A 22,517-nucleotide genomic window follows, 5' to 3' on the forward strand; every position below is an offset into this window, starting at 1 on the left:
GATCTTGGATCCCATCCCGGATCCGATATCTCATCCTTCGGGATTGAAGCCCCCGAATCTGGTCGATCTCAAGCTTTCAGCTTGGTTGATCCAGTTCCATTAGTTTCTAGGACTCACGGTATCTTTTCTGCAGTTAGATCTGTCCTGGTAGCGGCACATAAGCCTTCTACCAGGAAGGTTTACAATAGTAAATGGAAGCAGTTTTCCATTTGGGCGTCTCATAGGAATTTGGACCCTTTCACTGCTCCCATCCCAGCAGTGCTCGATTTCCTATCCCATATTGTTCAGCAAGGGGCCAGTTCTTCTACTGTAAAGGTTCAAATGGCTGCCATCTCCCATTTTCACATTGGAGACACTCAATCCCCTCGCTTCCACCAAGATTTGTAAGACTTTTCTGAAAGGTACGTTTCTCTTGAAACCTCCTATTAGGAACTCCGTCCCTCCATGGGATCTAACTTTGGTCCTTCAGGCTCTGACTGGACTGCCTTTTGAACCTGCAGCTTCTGTTGATTTGAAATTCCTGTTCTGGAAAACTGTCGATGTTAAGTTGTCAATCTCGCCTTCATTCTTGCTTGATGGGTTCAGCTCGAGAGTCACTTTTACCAGCTCGAGGCAGCCCCATATCCCATGATGCAAGGCGGTAAGTACCCAGATCTCGTTTGCCGCTTCGCTTATGAGGTTCCTCCTTTTACCAGCTCCTGGTAAGTGATTCTCTTTTTGGATATTTAAGCCCCTTTTTTCTTAAAACCCTTAATTATTGGTTATTAGTTAATTTTTACCTTTGTGACAGAAAATCCCTGTCTTTTCTAATTTATTTTAGTCAAATTTACCCATCCCATCCCCTGTTAGGGTGTGTGTGTTGTTTATAGAAATACCTTTTGGTATTTTATTTAAGTTAATTTTGACTGGTGTGTGTGTGTGTGTTTGTGTAAAGCACCATGTCAAAGGAGAGGGTCTCAGGTTTTAAGAAGTGTGACTCGTGCTGTCAGAAGATGTCTCTGACAGACGGTCACACTTCTTGCCTGTATTGTCTGGGCCCTCTTCACCTGCAGGACTCCTGTGCTATTTGTCATTCCTTCAGCCAGAGAGTCCTGCAGGAAAGATGTAAACTGATGCCGGAGGGCCCATCCAAATCAGTTAAATCTACCAAGGCCCAGGCTTCTGTGTCTAAGCCTGGTCGAGATCGGCTGGAGCCGATTCTGGCACCGATGGCTATCGGTGCGATGTCGGCTCCGATCGGTTCCGACACCCATGTGGCAAGCATCGTGGCTGTATCGGCTCCAGCTGGAGCCGATACATCGAGGCTTCCTGTCGGGTCCGGCAGGAACCATAGTATCGGCTCTGCTGGCTCATTCCAGGGAGGGGTCGAGGTCTCCTTCCTTGGAGCCGATACGCTTCACCTCTTCTATCATCTTCAAGGTCATCCAGGTTGTCAGATCATGACCTTGAGAGAGTGGTCAGTAGATTACTTAAGTCACAGGTACTGGCCCAAATGTTACATAGTCCGTCTCAACAGACGACTGTTGGTCCACACCCCGTTACAGTTCCTCCTTCAACTCTACCCCAGAGCTTGGAGTTGGAGTCTTCCCGAATAGTTACTGCTACGTCTGGAGGACGGATACCCCTTCTGTTCCTTCAGCCTCTACTCTTATCTCCTCTTGAGACCTTCCTTAGAGGGATTCGGTGGTCGGGCTTCCATGGTCTCCTCCGAGGGGGTGAGTGGCATCGGACCCTTGTCCGAGCCTGCTCTTCCCCTTGGAGCCTCGGCCTTGGTGAGCTCGGCTCCGACATCTGCCTCGGAGACTTCCCTTCGGTGGTCCCGGAGTTCCTAGCTCTTCGGAGCGGGTTCTCTCGGACCTGCCTGGGAGGGGAGCATTCGAGGTGATGAAGAGTGTACTGGCCACTGGTATCAGTCAGCAGTCTGTTCCCGTAGCTCCTCCCTCTATAGTACCTGTTGACATCTCTGCCACTTCTCTTGCTACAGGACCCAGAGATCCTCCGCCTCAGGTTTCCCCATTGGGAATTTCCCCTCTTCCGAGGATTCTCCTGATGTTTCGGGAGATCCTCCTAGGAAGAGGACTTGTAAGAGGAAGCATGTAGACTCCCCGAGTCTGTCACTTGGATACTGACTTTGATGAGTCAGAGGGATCCCTAGATCCCCTCTGAGGATGTCTCCTTCTCAGACATCCTAGAACTTCTGAAACAGAGGGAAACTGGCCCACCAACAATCCCTCTGAGGATGAGTCAGTATACCTAGAGGCGTTTGGATCTCGGCCCTCCACCTCCTGGGTGTCTCCGCCTCTCGACCCCCTTATGCAGGTTATTGCACGAAATTGGGCAGCTCCTGACTCTGTAGAGCCAGTCCCTAGGAGGCCTTCAAAATTTATCACTGCCCGTGTGACAAACAATTCCTTACTAAGGGTGTCCCGCTGATGCCATGGTGGTGGCTGCGGCCACCAAAAGGAACTTGCAGATCCTTCCATGCCCGTCCATCCTCCTAATAAGGACTCTAGGACCATGGATAGGTACGGTAAGCGGATGTTTTCCTCAGCGACCTTTGCTATGCTCGCTGAATTACCTATGTCACTTCACCAGACTCCAGAGGGATATCCTGAAGGAGCTGGGAGAAGTAGTTCAGGATCCTACAGCTGCAGGGGCTCAAGAAAAATTGCTTCGCAACTAGGAACCCTCAATTCCATTGCAAACTCCTCCATGCGGCTAATATCTTATGCTGCGGATGGAGTAGAGCCGCAGGTACAGGTGTGGCTCTTAGACGCCAAGCCTGGATGCGGCTATGTGATTTTTGGATCCCTTTAAGGCCCTTCACAAATTCTCCCTTTGATGGGTCAGCTTTGTTTGGCCCTCAGGTGAAGGAAACCTTGACCAGGTGCGAGCAGGACGGCAAGACTCTTTCTGCTGTTGGAGTCCGTTTTCCCCCCCTTCTTGACCTTATCCCAAAGGACAGAAGGGCGGGAAGATGTGGTTCCGTAAATCCCAAGGAGTCACGCCGGATTCACGTGGTCAGTTTACCCCTAGAGGCAGAGGGGTAACAACAACAGACGCCTAGAGGCAGAGGGGTCCAAGAACCAGGGAAACAGGGAGCCTCTCTGACAAGCCCTTTCAGCATCCCTGAGGTGTTGCCCGGCTGTCCCTCCTTGGAGGCAGTCGGGGGAAGATTATCACTGTACCCAGAAGCCTGGCATTCCCTCACTCAAGACAGATGGGTACAGTCGATCATATCCAAGGGTTACATAATTCCTTTCGAGGAAAGTCCCTTCCCTACAAGTTCCCTTCCAGATGTACCACCCGGTCTAAGGGAGATTGCAGAGTCAGAAATCGCAAAACTACTGCAAAAAGAGCCATTCAGCCAGTTACAATAGACCATTCAGAGCCCGGAATCTACTCAAGGTTCTTTTTGGTCCCCAAAAGACGGGAGACTGGAGACCAATATTGGATCTCAGCAGACTCAACAAGTCTGTCAGGAAGACAAGATTCGAATGGTCACTCTTCAGTCAATTCTGCCCTTCTTACAGAAGGACAACTGGATGTGCTCAATAGATCTTCAGGATGCGTACTATCACATCAAAATTCACAGACGCTCCAGGAGATTTCTCCGCCGGCTGGGGTCCAGTCATTTCCAGTTCAGAGCCCTGCCCTTTGGTCTCACTACAGCCCCCAGAGTGTTCACCAAATGCATGGCAGTGGTCACGGCTCACCTGAGACGTCAAGGATTCCAGGTGTTTCCGTATCTCGACGACTGGCTCCTGTCAGCCACCACCAGGCATCAGCTTATACAAGCCAGGGATTACACAATAGACCTTTGTTCTCATTTGGGCATCTCAATCATCTTCGAAAAGTCATCCTTATCGCCCTGCCAGTCTATTACCTTCATAGGCGCAAACTTAAACACTGTTCGGATGTCAGCTACCCTTACAGAACAGAGAGTTTCAGACATTCAGACTCATGTCAGGATCATTCTGGCCAGCAAGAAAATACAGGCCAGAATGGTTCTAAAGGTATTAGGTCTCATGGCTGCGGCCATTACTCTTCTTGCTCTGGCTCGATTCTACATGCGCCTTCTTCAGTGGATGCTGTTCACACAGTGGTCATACCAGCAACTTCCAATGCGCCACCAGATTCTGGTGACACAGTCATGCAAAGGGCATCTTGCTTGGTGGACCACATCGTCTCAGGGTCGCCAAGCCAGGCACTTTGTACCGCCATCCCGATAGCCACTGTCACCACGGATGCCTCCCTGATCGGGTGGGGGTCATTATCAGGGCAGGATGGTTCATGGGACGTGGCAGCCGTTCGAGTACCATCTGCACATAAATGTCCTGGAGATGAGAGCAGTGCTTTTAACGTTGCAAGCCCTCAACGACTTTCTTCCCGTAGGGACAATTGCAGTCCACACAGACAACATGTCTGTAGTTTGGTATATCAACAAACAGGGCGGAACCAAGTCCTACCCCTTGTGTCGAGAAGCGCTCAGACTATGGCAATGGGCGATCTCCTCTCATCGGTTTCTGGTAGCAACGCATATCCCTGGGAAAACCAACATTATAGCGGACAGATTGAGCAGAGCTATCCTCATGCCTCACGAGTGGTCTCTCAAGCAATCTATAGCGGAAGAGATTTTTCTGGAATGGGGTCGGCCATGTTGCGATCTTTTTGCTACTCCTCAAAACAGCAAATGTCCAGACTTCTTCAGCCTCTTCCTCTATCAGGCCATCCCCAGAGGCGCTCTGACCCAGGATTGGCCCCAGGGACTTCTTTATGCCTTCCTCCATTTCCTCTGATCCCTCAGGTGATCCAGAAAGCTACCGCTTTGAGAGCCAAATTGATTCTCATTGCCCCTTACTGGCCTCGACAAGTTTGGTTCCCGTTCCTCCATCATCACCTTTTGGTGCAGCCGTGGCATCTGGACCCAGTGCCAGATCTTCTGATTCACCAATCTGGTCAGCTGCACCGGTCAATCCCTTCTCTCAACCTCACAGCATGGTTGCTCCACTTCCTTCCTTAGCCAGGCTTCCTTTGATCTCTAACCCAGTTAGAGACATCATAGTAAATCCTCTACCAGGAGGATTTACACAAGCAAATGGAAACGTTTCTCTTATTGGGCTAAGGCCCAAAATATTGATCCTTTACTGCCCTGTTCAGGCAGTCCTGGACTTCTTAGCAGAGATTTTTCATGCAGGCTCCTCTTCTTCCACAGTCAGAGTTCAATTGGCTGCTATTTCCAATTTTCATGTCGGGATAGCAGATCATAATATTATGTCCCATAGGCTCTGCAGGGCCTTCTTGAAAGGAATTTTCCTACTAAAACCTCCAATCAGGAATCCTCCTCCTCAGTGGGATCTAAATTTAGTGCTGACATCCTTGATTCTTCCCCCTTCGAGCCAGCTGTTTCTTGTTCCCTGAAATATCTTTCTTGGAAAACTTTATTCCTAGTGGCTATTACATCTGCCAGGAGGGTGTCTGAACTTCATGCTCTTTCGGTTCGACCCCTATTTGGTTTTCACAAAGACAGAGTATCTTTGAGAACTAATCCAACCTTTTACCTAAGGTCGCTTCAAAGAACAATCTGAATCAATCCATTGATCTCCTGTATTTTTCCTAACTATTCAGATAGAGCTGAACAAAAGCTACATTATCTTGATGTCCACCGTCAACTTAGATATTATTTGGACAGAACAAAAAATTTAGAAAATCTGATCAACTTTTTGTTTCCTATGCGGATAATAAAAAGGCCTTCCTGTTTCTAAAGTGACCTTGTCCAGATGGCTTTCTTGGTCATCTCTGAAATTTATACTCAGGGGAAAACAGCTGTGCTCAAAACCTAAAGCACATTCAACTAGGAGCTTAGCTACTTCTACAGCTTTTCAAGCTAAACTTCCTTTGGACACTATTTGTGCAGCGCCACTTGGGCTACTCCTCACACTTTTGTTTCCCATTACAAATTGGACTTGGCCTCCAGGGACAGAGCCAGTTTTGGCTCTACAGTCCTCAAGAGTTTGTTCCAGTGAGCCACCCAGGATAGAGGTGCTAGTCCCATCAAGCAAGAATGAAGGCGAGATTGACAACTTAACATTAAGAAGTTATGTACCTACCATAACGTTCCATGTTAGTTGTCTTCTCGCCTTCTTTCTTGACCCTCTCTCTCCCCCCTGGCCTGGACACCTTGTATAAGAAACTGTTATGCTAAAGACCATTCAGACCTGGTCCTTTTTCTTCTCTTCCTTTGGGGAAGTATTTTTTGGTGCTATTGCCCTTTGTCAGCAAACGAGATCTGGGTACCGCCTTGCATCATGGGATATGGGGCTGCCTCGAGCTGGTAAAAGTGACTCTCGAGCTTAGCAAGTGCGAGTGAACGAGGGATCGGCTCGAACCCATCAAGCAAGAGAAGACAACTAACATGGAACGTTATGGTAGGTACATAACTTCTTATTTTGGTAGCTATTACCTCAGCTAGAAGGGTGTCGGAGCTTCAGGCCCCCTCTGTATTAAAGCCCTGTATCTTGTTTTCCATAAGGACAGAGTCTCTCTCAGGACTAACCCATCTTTTCTACCTAAAGTGGCCTCCGAGTCGAACTTCAATCAGTCCATTAATCCCCCAGTTTTTTTCACTAACTATAAAAACAAAGGGGGGAGTACAAGCTTCATTTGTTAGATGTTCATACACAGTTACGTTTTTATTTACACAGAACAGCTGCCTTCTGCAAGTCTGATCAGCTCTTTGTTTCCTTTGCAAAACCCTTCTTGGGTAAACCAGTGTCGAAGGTGACTCTGGCCAGATGAATTTCTAATTGCATTCTACTCGCATGCAAACTATCTGACCAGCCAGAGCCTATAGGGATTCATGCTCATTTTACCCGCTCTGTGGCTACATCTGCTGCATTCTGGTCTAGAGTTCCCTTGGATGACATTTGCTCTGCAGCTACTTGGGCATCCTCTCATACCTTTCTCTCTCACTATAAATTGGATTTAGTGCCTAGAGGAAGGGTGGCTTTTGGCTCTGTAGTGCTCCGGAATATCCTTCCTTGAGGACCTCCCAAGTTTTTTGGTAGCTGGGGACTCTGTCCCACAGGTTGATGATCAAATGAAGTTAACTACTTCTGATAAAGAAGTTATGTACTCACCATAACGTTCCATCTGAGTAGGTAACTTCATTTGTCAGCAACCGACCCTCCCTCCTTCCCCCTAACCTGGTTCTTTGATTACCTGAACCCTAGGATGGTTTTCAGGTCCTTTGTTAATCCTTAGGTTAGGATTCTTCAGGTTGTTGTTTTGTCGTTGTGAGGTTATATAGGTGGGCAAACACGATCTGAGGATTGGAAGGAGGTAGCAGGGTATTATGGGTAAGGGGGAGGAGCTTGGAGCTCAGATCTCTAGCTTAGAAAGCTGCCAGCTCGGATCCAGGTAGGATCCGATACCCACAGGTTGCTGACAAATGAAGTTACTTACTCAGATGGAACGTTATGGTGAGTACATAACTTCTTTTTTAACAAAATAAGTTATTTGCATATTACCTTACATAGATTTAACTTTATTTGTTGCTTGTGTACTTCTTGCCAACTGCAGGTGAAATTCAGCTGTGCAAGCTCTTTAGGTAGTGCGATATAAGTCTGACTACTGCTGCTGCTGCAGAAGGAATATGTGTTTGTTTCACTTTTTGTAGAGTGAAAACAGCTGGATGGAGAGACATATTTGGGACATGGGGTAGTGAAGTGACTCTGAAGTTGGAGCCACAGCGGCACAGTAGCCCAGCCAATGAGAGACTTCGTGCTAGTGTATTAGTTGCCGAGTCGGAGCCGATGGATCGGCTCCGAACCCATCTGTTGTGAATGTAGGCGAGATGGATCCCATACATCCGAAGTTATGGTAAGTACATAACTAAAAGTTTCACTATTTTCATAACCTATTGTGTACAAATATCGCTTTTGTCCTTCTAGACCTCTTCAGGTCTGTGTACAAGAACCCTAAAAACTATCTATAAAAATATTATTCTATAATTAGTAAGTATTGTTACACATCATTTTGAAGAAAGTGGAAAAAAGAGACCAAGAGAAAGAAAAAATGTATGATGATGGAAACTGAATATGCACTTAAATTAGAATTGATTTAACATGGTATTTAAAATCAAGTGGTAGAATAAAATAAAATTAGTCATGTAAACAATGTGGCAATTTTCTAAGTTCCAGTACACTTTTAGTTGAACAGTAGTAGGTTAGTCCAGGCTTCATAAAAGAGTTCAGCTTTAATTGCCACATTGAGTTTGTTTCTCCAGAATATTCGGGATGCCTCCTTCAAGATCACCCATGTCTATGCGATCCAAGATCTGGAACTTAAAAATCTGTGTATCTTTTATGAAAAGAAAGGTGTTTGGCTAGTGCATTATTTTTACATCCAGAGTGGATTTCTGACAGATGACATGAAATCCTACACTTAAGGTTATTTACAGTCTTGCCCATATATAATGCATGACATTCATTGCACTGTGCCATGTAAATTACTTTTATAGTGTTTAAGGGCGATAAAAATTATCACCTTGCTGTATATGTATACAGAATGTACAATTAGCTTCACATCTTTGTGTTTCTCTCATATGGTCTAGGTTTAAATTCAACAACACTTCTAATGTTCCTGGCCTTTCTATAAACAAAGGATGGGGCCTTGCCTAAGATCTTAATCAGAAAAGGGTTTCCTGTGACAATGGCCCAGTTTTCTTCAATACAATTTTGATACTGTGATAATCCAAAGTGTATGACAGGGTGCAGCTATTTTTTTGCATTTGTTATTCTCTGTGGAATTTCTTAAAATTCTCCTATTGGGGAGGTTGAGTGAAGGTGCTTGTCCTTTTCAGTTCTATAACGGGTTCCAGAATGTTTTTGTTTGACTTACATAGCCTCTCACTAGAAAATCATTCTCTAAGTTGCTCAGGTTTCTCAGAAATGGTTCCATATATGTGTTAATTCTAGCTAATCTATAGCTCTGGGACTGCACTACATTATACTTGGTTTTTGTAGGATGTAGACTTTTACTGTGGAGTAATAAGTTAAACCTCGTTGGTTTTCTGAACAGGTCAGTGGTGATTGTTATTGTTGGTGTCCTTGGAAGTCTGCGTATCTAAGAAAGTGGTTGAAGTATAGCTATGGGAAACTTCAGGAAGGGGGTTGTTTGATTGAGGTAAGTGATAAATTCTCCAAGCTGCAAGGTGTCACCTTCCCACACAATAAAAATGTCATCAATAAAACTTAAATAGCATGTGAAATGCTGCATGTAGTCTGTGTTTAACACAAAGTCCTCCTCCCACTTGCCCAGGGCTACGTTAGCTGTGCTGTAAGCCTTGGCAGCCCCCATTGCTATATCTGTTTTTTTGTTTGTAGTGTTTGCCATTGAAAGTAAAGAAACTGAAGTCCAGTACAAGATTAATGAGCTTGCTTAACTTTTGCTGTTGTGCCTGTGTACCTTGATTATGTTTCTTAAAAGACTCCATAGCTGCAGTTATATAGTAATTGTGGGAGTACTGTGTACAAGGATTCCACATCAGTAGATACTAAAATACTGTCAGCTTCCACTGTAATGTTTATTTTCCTCAGTCAATTGAATCACTTATGTATGACTTACTGTTTCCTGATAAAGGTTTCAGCAAGTAATCTAGGTAAATAGCTGTGGCTTCACTAAGGCAACTGCCACTTGCTACCACCGGTATATAAGGTGGGTCTTCTCTGTTCTTGTGTGTCTTTGGTATTCCAAAAAACTAAGGTAAACGTGGGCATGGGCTTCATAAATAATTATAAAGATTTTCAGTAATAAGATTTTCTTCCCATAATGTGGTGAGATTAGTGTTCCATAAATCATATGCTCTTTTTATGTTTGTGAGGAAGCTCTGCTTAAGGGTACAGTTTCATGGCAAAATTAATGATATTGAAAATAAGCCTATTAATGAAACTGTAAAAAGGCCTAGTAGCTGTTGTCCACCACTACATCAAACATTAGCTGCTTTTGAACTGAAATGCGAGATGGATATCAGGAAACTACTTAAAAAAACTCTTAAGAAAAAACTTTATAAATTAACACAGGGAGAAAGAAAAGCATTGCTTGAGCTAGGCAATGATACATCTAGGTGTGTAATGAAGGCAGACAAGGGAGGAGGTATACTTGTGACTGATACTACTAGCTACAACCAAAAGATAGAGAACATGCTGGAGGTATTTACCATGGTTGACATAAAAAGAGCATATGGTTTATGGAACACTAATCTCACACATTATGGGAAGAAAAAATTATTACTGAAAATCTTTATAATTATTTATGGAGCCCATGCCCACATTTACCTTAGTTTTTTGGAATACCAAAGCAACACACAAACCGAGAAGACCCATCTTATAGACTTGTAGCAAGTGGAGGTTCCCTTACTGAAGCAACAACCATTTACCATGATTACTTGCTGAAACCTTTAGCAGAAAGGAATAAGTCATACATAAGATATTCAACTGATTTTTTTTTTGAGGAAAATAAAAAACATTACAGTGGAAGCTGACAGTATTTTATTAACTACTGATGTGGAATCCTTGTACACAGTGCTCCCTCACAATTACTGTATAACAGCAGCTATGGAGTCCTTTAAGAAACGTAATCAAAGTACACAGGCACAACTGCAAAAGTTAAGCAAGCTCATTAATCTTGTACTGGACTTCAATTTCTTTACTTTCAATGGCAAACACTACAAACAAAAAATGGTATAGCAATGGGGGCTGCCATGGCTCCCAGCATAGCTAACATAGCCCTGGGCAAGTGTGAGGAGGACTTTGTGTTAAAAAACACAGACTACATGCAGAATATCACATGCTATTAACGTTTTATTGATGACATCTTTATTGTGTGGGAAGGTGACACCTTGCAGCTTGGAGATTTTATTACTTACCTCAATCAAACAACCCCCTTCCTGAAGTTTTACTTTTCCCATAGCTATACTTCAACCACTTTCTTAGATATGCAGATTTCCAAGGACACCAACAATAACAGAATCACCACTGACCTGTTCATAAAAATAATGAGGGTTAACTTATTACTCCACAGTAAAAGTCTACATCCTACAAAAAACAAGTATAATGTAGTGAAGTCCCAAGGCTATAGATTAGCTCGAATTACCACAGAGATGGAACCATTTTTGAGAAACCTGAACAACTTAGAGAATGATTTTCTAGTGAGAGGCTATGAAAGTCAGATGTTAAAAAACATCTTGGAACCTGTTATAGAACTGAAAAGGACTGAAGCACCTTCACTCAACCTCCCGAGTAGGAGAATTTTAAGAAATTCCACAGAGAATAACAAATGCAAAAATAGTTGCATCCTGACATACACTTTGGATTATCACAGTATCAAAAATGTTATTGAAGAAAACTGGGCCACTGTCACAGGGAAACCCTTTTATGATTAACATCTTGGGTGAAGCCCCATCCTTTGTTAATCGGAAGGCCAGGAACATTAGAAATTTTGTTGAATTTAAACCTAGACCATATGAGAGAAACATTAAAAGATGTGAAGCTAATTGTACATTTTGTATATTTATTCAGCAAGGTGATAGTTTTTATTTCCCTTATTTAAAGAAAATAATTAAGACCAGTGCAGGGGGTGACTGTAACACTGCAAAAGTAATTTACAGGGCACAGTACAATGAATGTGATGCATTCTATGTGGGCAAGACTGTAAATAAACTTAAGCATAGGATTTCATGTCATCTGTCAGAAATCCGCTCTGGATATAAAAATAATGCACTAACCAAACACCTTTCTCTTCATAAAAGAGAGACAGGTTTTACGTTCCAGATCCTGGATCGCATAGACATGGGTGATCTTGAAGGAGACATCCCGAATATTCTGAAGAAAGATGAACTCGTGGCAATTAAAGCTGAACTCTTTTAGGAAGCCTGGACTAAACTACTACTGTTCAATTAAAAGTGTACTGGAACTTAGAAAATTGCCACATTGTTTACATGACTAATTTTATTTTATTTTGTTCTACCAGTTGGCTTTAAATACCATGTTAAATCAGTTCTAATTTGTATATATTTTGTGTCCATCATCATACATTTTTTTCTTATTTTTTTCTTGTTCTCTTTTTTCCACTTTATTCAAAATGATGTGTAATAATACTTAGTAATTATACAATAATATTTTTATAGATAGGTTTTAGGGGTTTTGTACACAGAACTGAAGAAGTCTAGAAGGACGAAAGCGATCTTTGTTAACAATAGGTTATGAAAATAGAATAGGATTTTTACATTTGATTTTTTACATGCAAAGTGTATATTTATATATATTTTTGTTTGCCAAATGGACTAAGGTTGATATATTTCCAGCCATGTAGTATATTGTCTTGGATAAAATCACAGACTTAATAATCTGGTTAAATAAGAGGTACCATATTATAAATTTTATTTAAAGTACATAAGGGTTATATTATTATGACAGCTACTAAGTAGGGCAGGACCAGCTCGAATGTCACACTGATGGGGGATGGGAAGCGAATTTAACATGTGTACCAATAACACTTTGTTTTGCAGCACAGTAGACCACTCCCTTGCCTGATAAAAAGTGTATATATATATATATATATATATATATATATATATATATATTTAGAAAGCTTGTGACGAAACTATTACTCTGTTAATTGTGTTTTACTTGGATCGCTTGTCTGTGTACTTAATAAAGGATTTACAACTGGAAACGGAGACTGCCTGCCTTGCTTGGATTACTTTCGAATACTTATTAATTCTATACAATATTTCATATTATGTATATATTGTTTTTTTTGTTTTTTTTTTAAATTAAGATGAGTTTGTTCGCTACTTTTACTACTGTCTGATCTGATTAATATACAGTGATTAACCAGAGATATATGGACTGAAAATTTTACACACAGAGAAGTTTCTTACAGTGATTTGTTTTTGTACCCACGGTGCTTGTTTAGTGGGTTGTTTGAGACTTCGGGGGTACCACGGAGATTTCTTTTTTTTTTTTTGCTGTTTAAAAACTCATGCAATTTTGTGTGTTGTATACAAGCTGCTATGTATAGCTGTATATTACTGTGTGAGACATGTAAAACTGCTTCTTCTGCTTGTGCTGTGGGTCTATGGGCTTTCTACTATCACTGCAGTTTTTTTTTTTTTTTTTTTTTTTACTATAACCTGCATGACTCTAGGTTTTCACTTGGACTCCACTGAAAATTGGAGTTTTGCCCAATCAGACCATCATAGTTTAACTCAAATAAGTCAAATAACGTACTGAATAGAACAGCATGGACAGCATTTGACTTGGTATACCTGCTTGTTGATAAATTGTGCTTGGGTAGGGGGGGGCACTGTGATGCTGTTTGATGGTCAACTTTGAGTTGTTTACCACTTGCTGCCAGGAGTTGCTTTTTTTTGTCCTGCTTCCTGAGCTGCTCTGTTCACATCAAAGTATAAATGCAGCCATCCTACATATCAACAATTTCTCATTTTTATTTTATTATTTGGTATCTCATTTTGTAGTCCATGGTTTGATGTTTGAGTAAAGGTGATATTTTCAATGGCACATCTGTCTCTGTTTTAATTTGTTGTGAAAATCCTGCTTACGGTTTAAGTTACTAACTGGTTAAACGCACTATGCTTAAGTCTGTGTCTACAGGAGTGGCCTTTAAGTAACTTTTTAAGAATCTCAAAGTTCTTTAGCTGGACGTATTTGAAAGAGTCAAACACTGGACTGCATGATGTCATTAGATTATCACCCAAACTCTTCAAATTTTGATGAAATTTCTGTAGTAGGTTTCCAGCTCATCAGATAAAAAAGTGTATACTTTTGAAAATTTTAATGACTATTATAATTTGATTAAAGCATTTTTGTGTTTTTAGGGCTCACCATCAAATAAACGTCGGAGCCAGATGTTACAACCAATTATAGAGGGCGAAACAGCAAATTTTTTTGAGGAAATAAAGGTAATTTTTTTTAACCTTACTTTAATGCAGCTTTTAAAACTCTCTCTTCCATGGTAGAAAATGCACACCATGGTTTATCTGAACGTTTATATTGATATATAAAGTGGATGCATAAATGTTGCAGGGTTGTTCTTCAGTGTAGTTAAAGAAAAAGATAATGGTGGATGTTCATAAGGATCACTGCTACAGCGTCATGGTTGGGGAATTAGCATATGCAGATGTCAGTCCTTCTGGCCATTCCTAAAGGAGAACTGCACCCACAAACTAAAAAAAAATATTTCATTATGTCTTTGTTTCCTACATTTTAACACCATTTTTGGACTCTATATACTTTTTTTAAATATTTTTTAATGTAATTCCGGTGTCTAACAACATGGGGGCCAGCATCTTGATGTTTTAGTCAACCTCTAGGTATCCCACAGTGCAGTGTTTGGCTTTAAAGTCATACTCCCTAAGCTCCTGTCAAAGCATTGACTTTACATGTTTTCCTCACATATACCCTGCTTTCTTTTAGTCAGTCAGATTTAATTACCCTTTCTTGCTTTTCAGTGACTACTTGAAAGACAAATAAGAATAATCACACTTGAAAGACAAATAGAAATAATCACACAGAAGAGTATTCTCGATGCCTGTTACTTTCTTTCTAAAGTGGTCATTTTTCATTCTTTTGTTATGCCGGAGTTGTAGTCCTTAAACTCATCTCCCGTCCTCATAAACACCACCCCTTTGTATCTGTCAAAGTAGCTAAGGTAATTTGAGCTGTTTGCTGCTCATATTAGGCGACAAAGTTCATGTTGCCTTGTACTATCTGCCTAAATACAGTGGGGCACTTAATTTTGCCGCACCATAGACTCTTTCTGTCTTTAAATTTTAATATTTGCTACCTACTAATTGGTAACACATTGTTAGGCAAACCTTCCAATTTAGTTTGTTGGGGATTCTTGAGAAAGCAAGATTCTTAAATAATTGTGTCACACAGATTGTAAAAAATTAAAACATTGTATTTTTATATAGCATAATGATGCCCTTAAAATAAGACTTTTTGCATCAACATGCATTTTCTATACTATAGTATTGCAAGTGTAAACTATCACATTATTGACTTAACAGTAATCACCATTGATTACCTGAGAAGTTATGAGGGCAGGTCAAAAGTAGGATTAAAAGAAATCACGAGCATTCTCCAAAATCAGGGACATTTGAGATGTATGGTCTTGGGCTATTTACCTCTTATTGTACTGTTGTTTATATTTGCTTCCTGTAATTTGTCTCTTGCAACTGGATAATTTATTCAAGTCGTCTGCAGCAGTTTTCTTAAATCAGTAAATCATTGTTAATGCATCTTCTATAATTTATTTTTCACACATTGTAACTCAGTATGCAGACCCCCTTCACTGTTTTATTTCTCATGCCGGTAACTGCAGTGTTTCGTTCCTGTTTATAAATTCGTCCCACATATTACTATTTACTGTGTTTATGTAAATATGTTTACTCCTTTCCCTTTTTAATTCCAAGATACAAGCATTGGTGTTTCTTATAGCTCCCATGTCACTTATTACAATGAAAGGTAAGTTATTATAGACATCCAGGTTCATATCTCTGCATCAGACAAATGATGAAAGGACATGCACTGACTAGGCAAATACTACTTTGCTTGGATAGAATGCATTACTTAACCATCTTGACTGCCTCCTTTGTGGCGACAGACCCTACCTGTACTAAATGACACTGTTAAATGTTGAATTCACAAAAGCCCACTCCTGGAATGGCTGTCTTACCAAGGTTACTATTATACATTTCTTGGCATTGAATTTTAGGTCATGACTCTGACACCAGTTATTAGTTTGTATCTTATCTGAGAGTATCTGTGTCTTTGGGGGATTCTGTGAATGTGTCTAGTTTGCAATCGCCTGTGAACTTGGTCATCCAGAGGCCAGTTACATTAGACTTTACTTCAGAGAAGATGCCAAAAGGGAGCTGCCCCAGCACTAAGCACTTGCTGAACTCTGTTGGGGACTGACCTTTATGGAGACTTCTTGGGACTTGTCTGTAAGCCAGCTGATTGTCTAGTGGGTGACGTAGGAGTTTACACCTAATATTTTGAGCTTGTCTACAATGCTCGAGTGTGATATGATATAGAGTGCCTTGGCAGATCAAGGTAGAGGCTTTATGTACCATTTTGCCCTCATCCATTGCTTTGATGACTTAAAGTCCATCAGGTTGAGCAGGCATGACCTGCTCTTGACTAAATCAAACTGGGTTAGGTGCAGTGTCTGAAGGTTTTCAGTGTCATTATTTATCATGTCCATAATTCTTTCTGTGGCTTTACATACGAAACAAGTCAGACTTGTAAGTTGGTAAGTGGTCGATAGATAGCCTGCCCTTGTGCAGAGAGATAACAGGTGCAGTCCTACATTCATTTGGCACAAAGTCTGTTTACAGGCTGTGGTTAAATAGTCATTCTGGTGAGCCCTTCAGGTCATGCTTCCTGCTATCTAGGAGGAATCTTGGGAAATTGTTAGGACCCATCAATGCAGTGTATTTGGCCTTTTGGAGATCATTGAGAACTTGTTTCCTAGTGATAACTATAGTTGGGATTACTTATTGAGATGTGTCAAGGGGAAAAAGTAGGATAAAGCTGGAGCGGATCTTATTGGCCAGTAAATTTGCTATATCCTTTGGCTAAGTATAGGTACCTTAATTTACAATTAATGTTACTTATTGTTGTGTATTGCCTTTGAGGTTTTTGACATGGCTGAAGAATGCCTTGTGATCCTCCTTAGGCTAGGAGGCTACTTTAATTTCATTACATTTTGCCATAGTGTCTTGCCTTGGAGTAATTCCTGAAAGAGTGTCCCAGGTTTTATTTCAGAGGAGACAGCTTCATGGTCTGTCCTGATCTGTGAGAATGTTACAGTGTGTGTGTGTGTGTGTGTGTGTGTGTGTGTGTGTGTGTGTGTGTGTGTGTGTGTGTAGGGGGGGTTTGCAACCTTCACCCACGTTCATGAGGACTGGGTCGAGTATGTTTGCACTCCTAGTGGCCATGTGGACTAGTTGGAATGTTTGGGGTTGTGTAGGACTCCCAGTTTATAGTAGTTTAGTTGAAGTTCTCCATGAATATGATATTGGGTTGAATGGCGAGTTTCTCTAGTACATTTAATTACCTAAATGCTTATACACATACAAGCCAGCTCACCAATCCTGGGTAGAGAGGAAGCAGCTTGGCTCACTGCTTTGGATGCTTGGCTGGGAGACTGTGTATACAAATACAGTTATTGTTAACCTTGCCACAGAAACCATTACCACAACTGCAGAAACGGCCAAGTCTCTTACATCAAAGTCCTACTGCACCCCACCTCACCCACCCAAAAAAGATGCGGGTCCAGAGCACTGAACTGCACAATTACAGCCATACCCCCCCCCCCCAAATGTATAGACCATGACCTGACACTGCAGTATGTTATGTCTTTTACCATATCACACTGATTGCCTTTTGCTGACAGTATAGATGATGGGCTGAATATCTGTTAAACTTTGCTTGCAAGGCAGTCTGTGACAAGCCTCAGTATCATATTATGGCAGCCAGTTCACTCAAGCACTGATGTTCAGCACAAAGCATCCATGTCACATCACAGCAGACAGATCACTATTCTAGTGGGACTAGCCTGGTAAACAGGAACTAAATAACTAACGTAACACTTAATCTCTCTGTTCTTTCCACCTCCCTGCTGCTGTCAAAGAATTACTGAAGGCTTGCCCAGTTGACAGTCTAATGTATATGTTGTACCATTACACTTTGTTTACTAGAATGTACATATGCTGTCTAAGCTGAGCTACTTGTGTTATTCCTTACATATGTCTTTTTTTGCTTATGAAGTGTTTTAAATTTCATTCAGGCTCATCCTGAACTTGGTAATTGCTGATCAGTGCACTGCCCCAGTAAACAAGTATTTCACACACACACTGTATTATATATAATCAAGCTCTAACCCCAGTTGCAAACAGATAATAGATTGCATACAAAATACTGAACAAGGCATCATACAAGCAGTAACACAGCGCTACCTTAATATTACATTACTACAGTGAAATGTAATCTACAAAATAAAATGTTCAAAACATTTAGAACACCTAACTTAGACCAGTAACAAAAACCTGTAACAGGTAGTAGTTTATGCAAATGTTACAGCAGTTGTTCAGTCCATCACCCCAACCAGCAAGTAAATGGTTCTAGCAAGTGATTAACACACTAGGTGTTGCACTGCAGAGACACACAATGGGTCATGAAGGTGTAAACAAACAGCAGAAAGCACGTGCTTACATTTACAAAATAAACAGTGGCACTGCAGAAATAAAAGCCTGGCCAGTTATCATTGATGAGGAATGCAGTAAAGCCATCACTGTCATGGGATTACAATAACATAATTTTAGTACAGTTCTTTGCTTTGTGAAAAGAGCTTGGGGACTTAGTTGTTCTGCTTAATTACAGACGATTTTGGCTCAGTATGCATTGTATACTAAAAAATCTAAGGGATAACTAATGGCTCTGACCCACCAATCAACATGATACCAATTGTCACACTGAAATGCTAGTGGTATCCATGTTGCATCTGTGCAACCCAAATCATAACTCGAAACACTGCTAGAGAAGTGTGAAGAGCCTTTAATAACAAAAGAAAGAGAGGCAGCATAGCCTCTACAGCAACACAAAAACTTGACAAAAAGCCAGACAGGTGAATGTGAAACGGTGCTTTGACAAAGGGTTCCATGACCCCTAACCCCATGCTTCCCACTGCTCCTCTCCCAGACGTATCCCACAGTGCCTCCATCCCTGGTTCCTCATCACAGCCTACCCTTATAATCCAGATTATTCTTTTTTAACCTGTTCTGACATTTTTGTATTATTCTTCAGATGCAGGTATATGAATCTGGATGTCTTTAACAACTTTACTTTCATTGTAATAAGTGACATGGAAGCTTTAAGAAACATCAGTGCTGCTGTCTTGGAATTAAAAATGAAGGGAATTAACATAATACAATAAATAGTAATATGTGGGATGGATTTATAAAGAAGAATGAAAAGCAGAAGTACCTGGAATCAGAAGCAAAACAGCATACTGAGTTACAACGCGAGAAAAATAAATCACAGAAACTGCATTAATGATGATTTACTGGGTTAAGAGAATTACTGCAGACGTGGCTAAATCCTCCATTTGCAAGAGACAAATTACCGGGAGCAAGTACAGACAACCGTACAATAAGAGATGAATAGCCCAAGACCATGCATCTCAAATATCCCTGATTTTGCAGAATGCTCATGATTTTTTTAATCTTACTTTTGACCTGTCCCTCATAACTTCAGGTAATCAATAGTGATTACTGTTACATAATAATGTGATAGTTTACACTTGCATTACTGTTGTTCAGAAAGTGCATGTCGAAAGTCTTAAGGTTCATTACAGTGCTTTATAAAAACAAAATGTTTCATTTTTATGGCCTTTGTGACAAGAGTTATTTAAGAATTTTGCTTTCTCAGGAGTCCCTGAAAAATGAAATTGGAAGGTTTACCAAACAATGCGTTACCAATTAGTAGGTAGTAAGGATTAAAATTTCAGGACAGAAAGAGGCTACGATGCAGCAAAACTAACTGTCCCACTGTAAGTAGTGCAAGGCAACAGCACATGAACTTTGTCTCCTGCTGTCAGCTATCAATCACAGCAGCAAATGGCTCAAATTACCTTTGCAACTTTGGCAGATATGAAGGGCAAGTGTTTAGAGTGGAGGAGAGATGAGTTTAAGGAATACAACTCAGGCATAACAAAAGAATGAACATTTGCCACTTTAGAAAGAAAAAGAAGTAAGAGAACAGAGTATTGTTCTGTGCTGTTGAAAAGTAAGAAATGGTAATTAAACCTGACTGATTAAAAGAAAGCAGGGTATATGTGAATGCACATGTAAAGTCAGTGTATTGACAGGAGCTTAGGGACTATGATGGAACATTTTAAAGGCAAACACTCCATTGTGGGATACCTAGAGGTAGACTAAACAATCAAGATGCTGGACCCCATGTAGACTCTGGAATTGCATGTAAAAATGTATATAAAAAAAGATGTATAGAGTCCAAAACTGATGTTAATAGTGTTGCCACCTGTTTGTTTTTTTCCCCGGAGTATCCAGATATCATACTGATTGTCCGATAGTCTGAAAAACATTGTACAAACTCCGGTATTCTGTTTCAAAAAGGAAACAGATTATTGGAACAAAAAGCATAGTAAATCCTCAGGAAAAAAGGCATCACGAATGGAAAAAGAGGGTGTTCCCTTTGGAAAGTAGGCGGGGCACATTCAGGGTTATGGCAGGTACAAGGGGTATCCCTAAGTACAGTTTTAGCCACAAAGAAAGGTGGCAACCGTAGGTGTTAAAATGTAGGAAACATCAAGATTTGATGAAATAAACCTGTTTTTTCAGTCTGTGGATGAGATTCTCTTTTAAAAGATTGTCAAAAAGGCAGGATGATCTCCATTTTCTGTGTAATGTCTTCCACCTAGGGAGTATAGTATTAAACTGAAGCCTGCTAATTAAACATTACTGAAACATTAAAATGCATTTTTGGTATTTTTGTCTTACTACCATACAAATTGATGGTACCCTAATTACTTATAAGGGCATGGTTGTCTTTTAATAATTAACACAAACCAATATACGTTTTCTTGTACCTTTATTTTAGTTCCTTCTGCAGTACTGTTTACACAGTCAGTGTAGAATTGAAAAGTGCCATTCCCCATGTAGTATTGTTTATTTGCTTTATTCTGTAAGAATTGAAAAGGCATCCACTACTACTCGCGCATATTTGTGCCCTCCCTTTTTTTGTTGACAAGGGACCTGCATAATGTATTTGAAGTGCATACCATGGCCCATTTACTAGCTGTACTTGGTGTAACTGAGGATGTAATGTTGTCCTATCTCACTTTCATTCTCAGCTGGATGAGTTCTGAACCAACCGATCCTTGGTTCCGACTCAGCCTTATTCAAAAGCTTGAGGTCTTCCACTAGCTCATGGCTAAAATCCTATCCCATCATGCACTAGGAGACCACTAAACAAGATCGGGTGCTCTTCCTACTTGCTCTGGCTAAGTGGAATTTTGTTATTTACATATTTTGAATAATTGTTAGTTTTTTTTTCCAACTGTGATATTATAGCTAGTGTTTATTAAGTAAATTGTGTGCTCTTTCACCTTTTCTTCTGTTGTATTCCTGTTGGCAGTCGTTTTCTTCGCAAGGCCTTCCTTAACTTATCCTAGCTTACATTTTATTTCTTAAGCCTTTTTTAGAGGGCTTTCTTTCCTTTTAACTATAGGCAGGCTAGTTTAAATTAGAGAGCTGCCTTTGCTGTTTTCCTCTCTAAACTACCAGACTAGCACGTTTAAATTAGAGGTCTTTTCTTCCTTAGTGTTTTTGGTGATTCTTGCTGTTCCTATAGTAAAACAAAATTAAATAGTAGTAGTATAGTTACATTTTTTCTGTAGTTTATTAGCTGCTTTTCTGTTGTTGCCGATTACTGTAATGTCTTCCAAGGAGGCTAAGGAAATTAAACTCTCAGGATTTAAGAAATGTGTTAGGTGCAGTCAAAAAATGTCCGTTACTAATGGACATATCATTTGTGTGCACTGTCTGGGAGCGGTACACCTTCAAGAGTCTTGTGTCATATGTCACTCCTTTAGTCATAGAGTACTACTAGAGAGAAAGAATAAACTCATTCTGAAAGGCTTATTGAAGACCCCTTTTTCTGAAGCTATTGAAGAAAGTGGGGGTCCTTTAGAGTTGGGCCATTCCCCCTCTTCAAAATCGGGCAAGTCAGGGAAAAGGTCCTCTTCCTCAGGTGCTCAGTCGGAGGCATCAAAAAAGTTACAAAAAGTTTCATCTTCGGATCCAAAGGCTGTCGGGCCCGAGAAGCCTTCTACATCGACTCCTTCAATTTCGGAGCCATTAGAATTTCATTTAGAATTTCATTTTCATTTCCCAGAATTGGAACTGGTATCTCCCACTTTGAGGTCTCTTTTGTTGCAGTCCTGTAAATCTCCAGCTCCCTCCACTTGATCTTCCAGAAGCCTGTCCAATGATGATGATGTGGATCGTGTGGTGCAGAGGCTATTAAGGACACTGGCGCTCGCCAAACTGTTGTCGGATCCAAACCAGAGGGCTTCAGAACTGACCAAACCTACCCTTTCACCGTCTGTTCCTCCTCTGATATGATCTTGGACCTTGGAGCCAGAATGTCCAGAACCGATTGTAGTGGAACCAAGACCTATCACAGGATCTTCGGCTCCGACGTTCTTGGTTCCATCCGAATTTGAGAAATCTAGGAGCCGACATTCTTCAGTCGGGTCTGGAGAGGGGAGTTTGATCAGACAGTTGTCTGTTCTGAACTTGCTTCTCGGGGCATCGGCTCTGCTCCTACCTCAGCCTTGGAGCCACCCCCCTCCTTAGTTCTGGGGATTCCCTCTAGTTCTTCTGAGACGGGAGTTTCTTTGGA

General features: G+C 41.1%; 1 protein-coding gene across 1 annotated transcript in view; it reads left to right on the plus strand.

Annotated features, from left to right (window-relative positions):
• Positions 1-22,517, plus strand: part of FAM13B (family with sequence similarity 13 member B) — a 2,585,606-nt gene that overhangs the window by 2,306,797 nt on the left and 256,292 nt on the right. Inside the window, exon 17 of the mRNA XM_044069837.1 lies at positions 13,901-13,984. Coding sequence (XP_043925772.1) covers positions 13,901-13,984 — 84 coding nt within the window. The remainder of the gene's footprint in view (positions 1-13,900; positions 13,985-22,517) is intronic.

This window comes from Protopterus annectens, chromosome 4.part0, assembly GCF_019279795.1.
Source record: "Protopterus annectens isolate FY-2018-M chromosome 4.part0, PAN1.0, whole genome shotgun sequence".
NCBI lineage: Eukaryota > Metazoa > Chordata > Ceratodontiformes > Protopteridae > Protopterus > Protopterus annectens.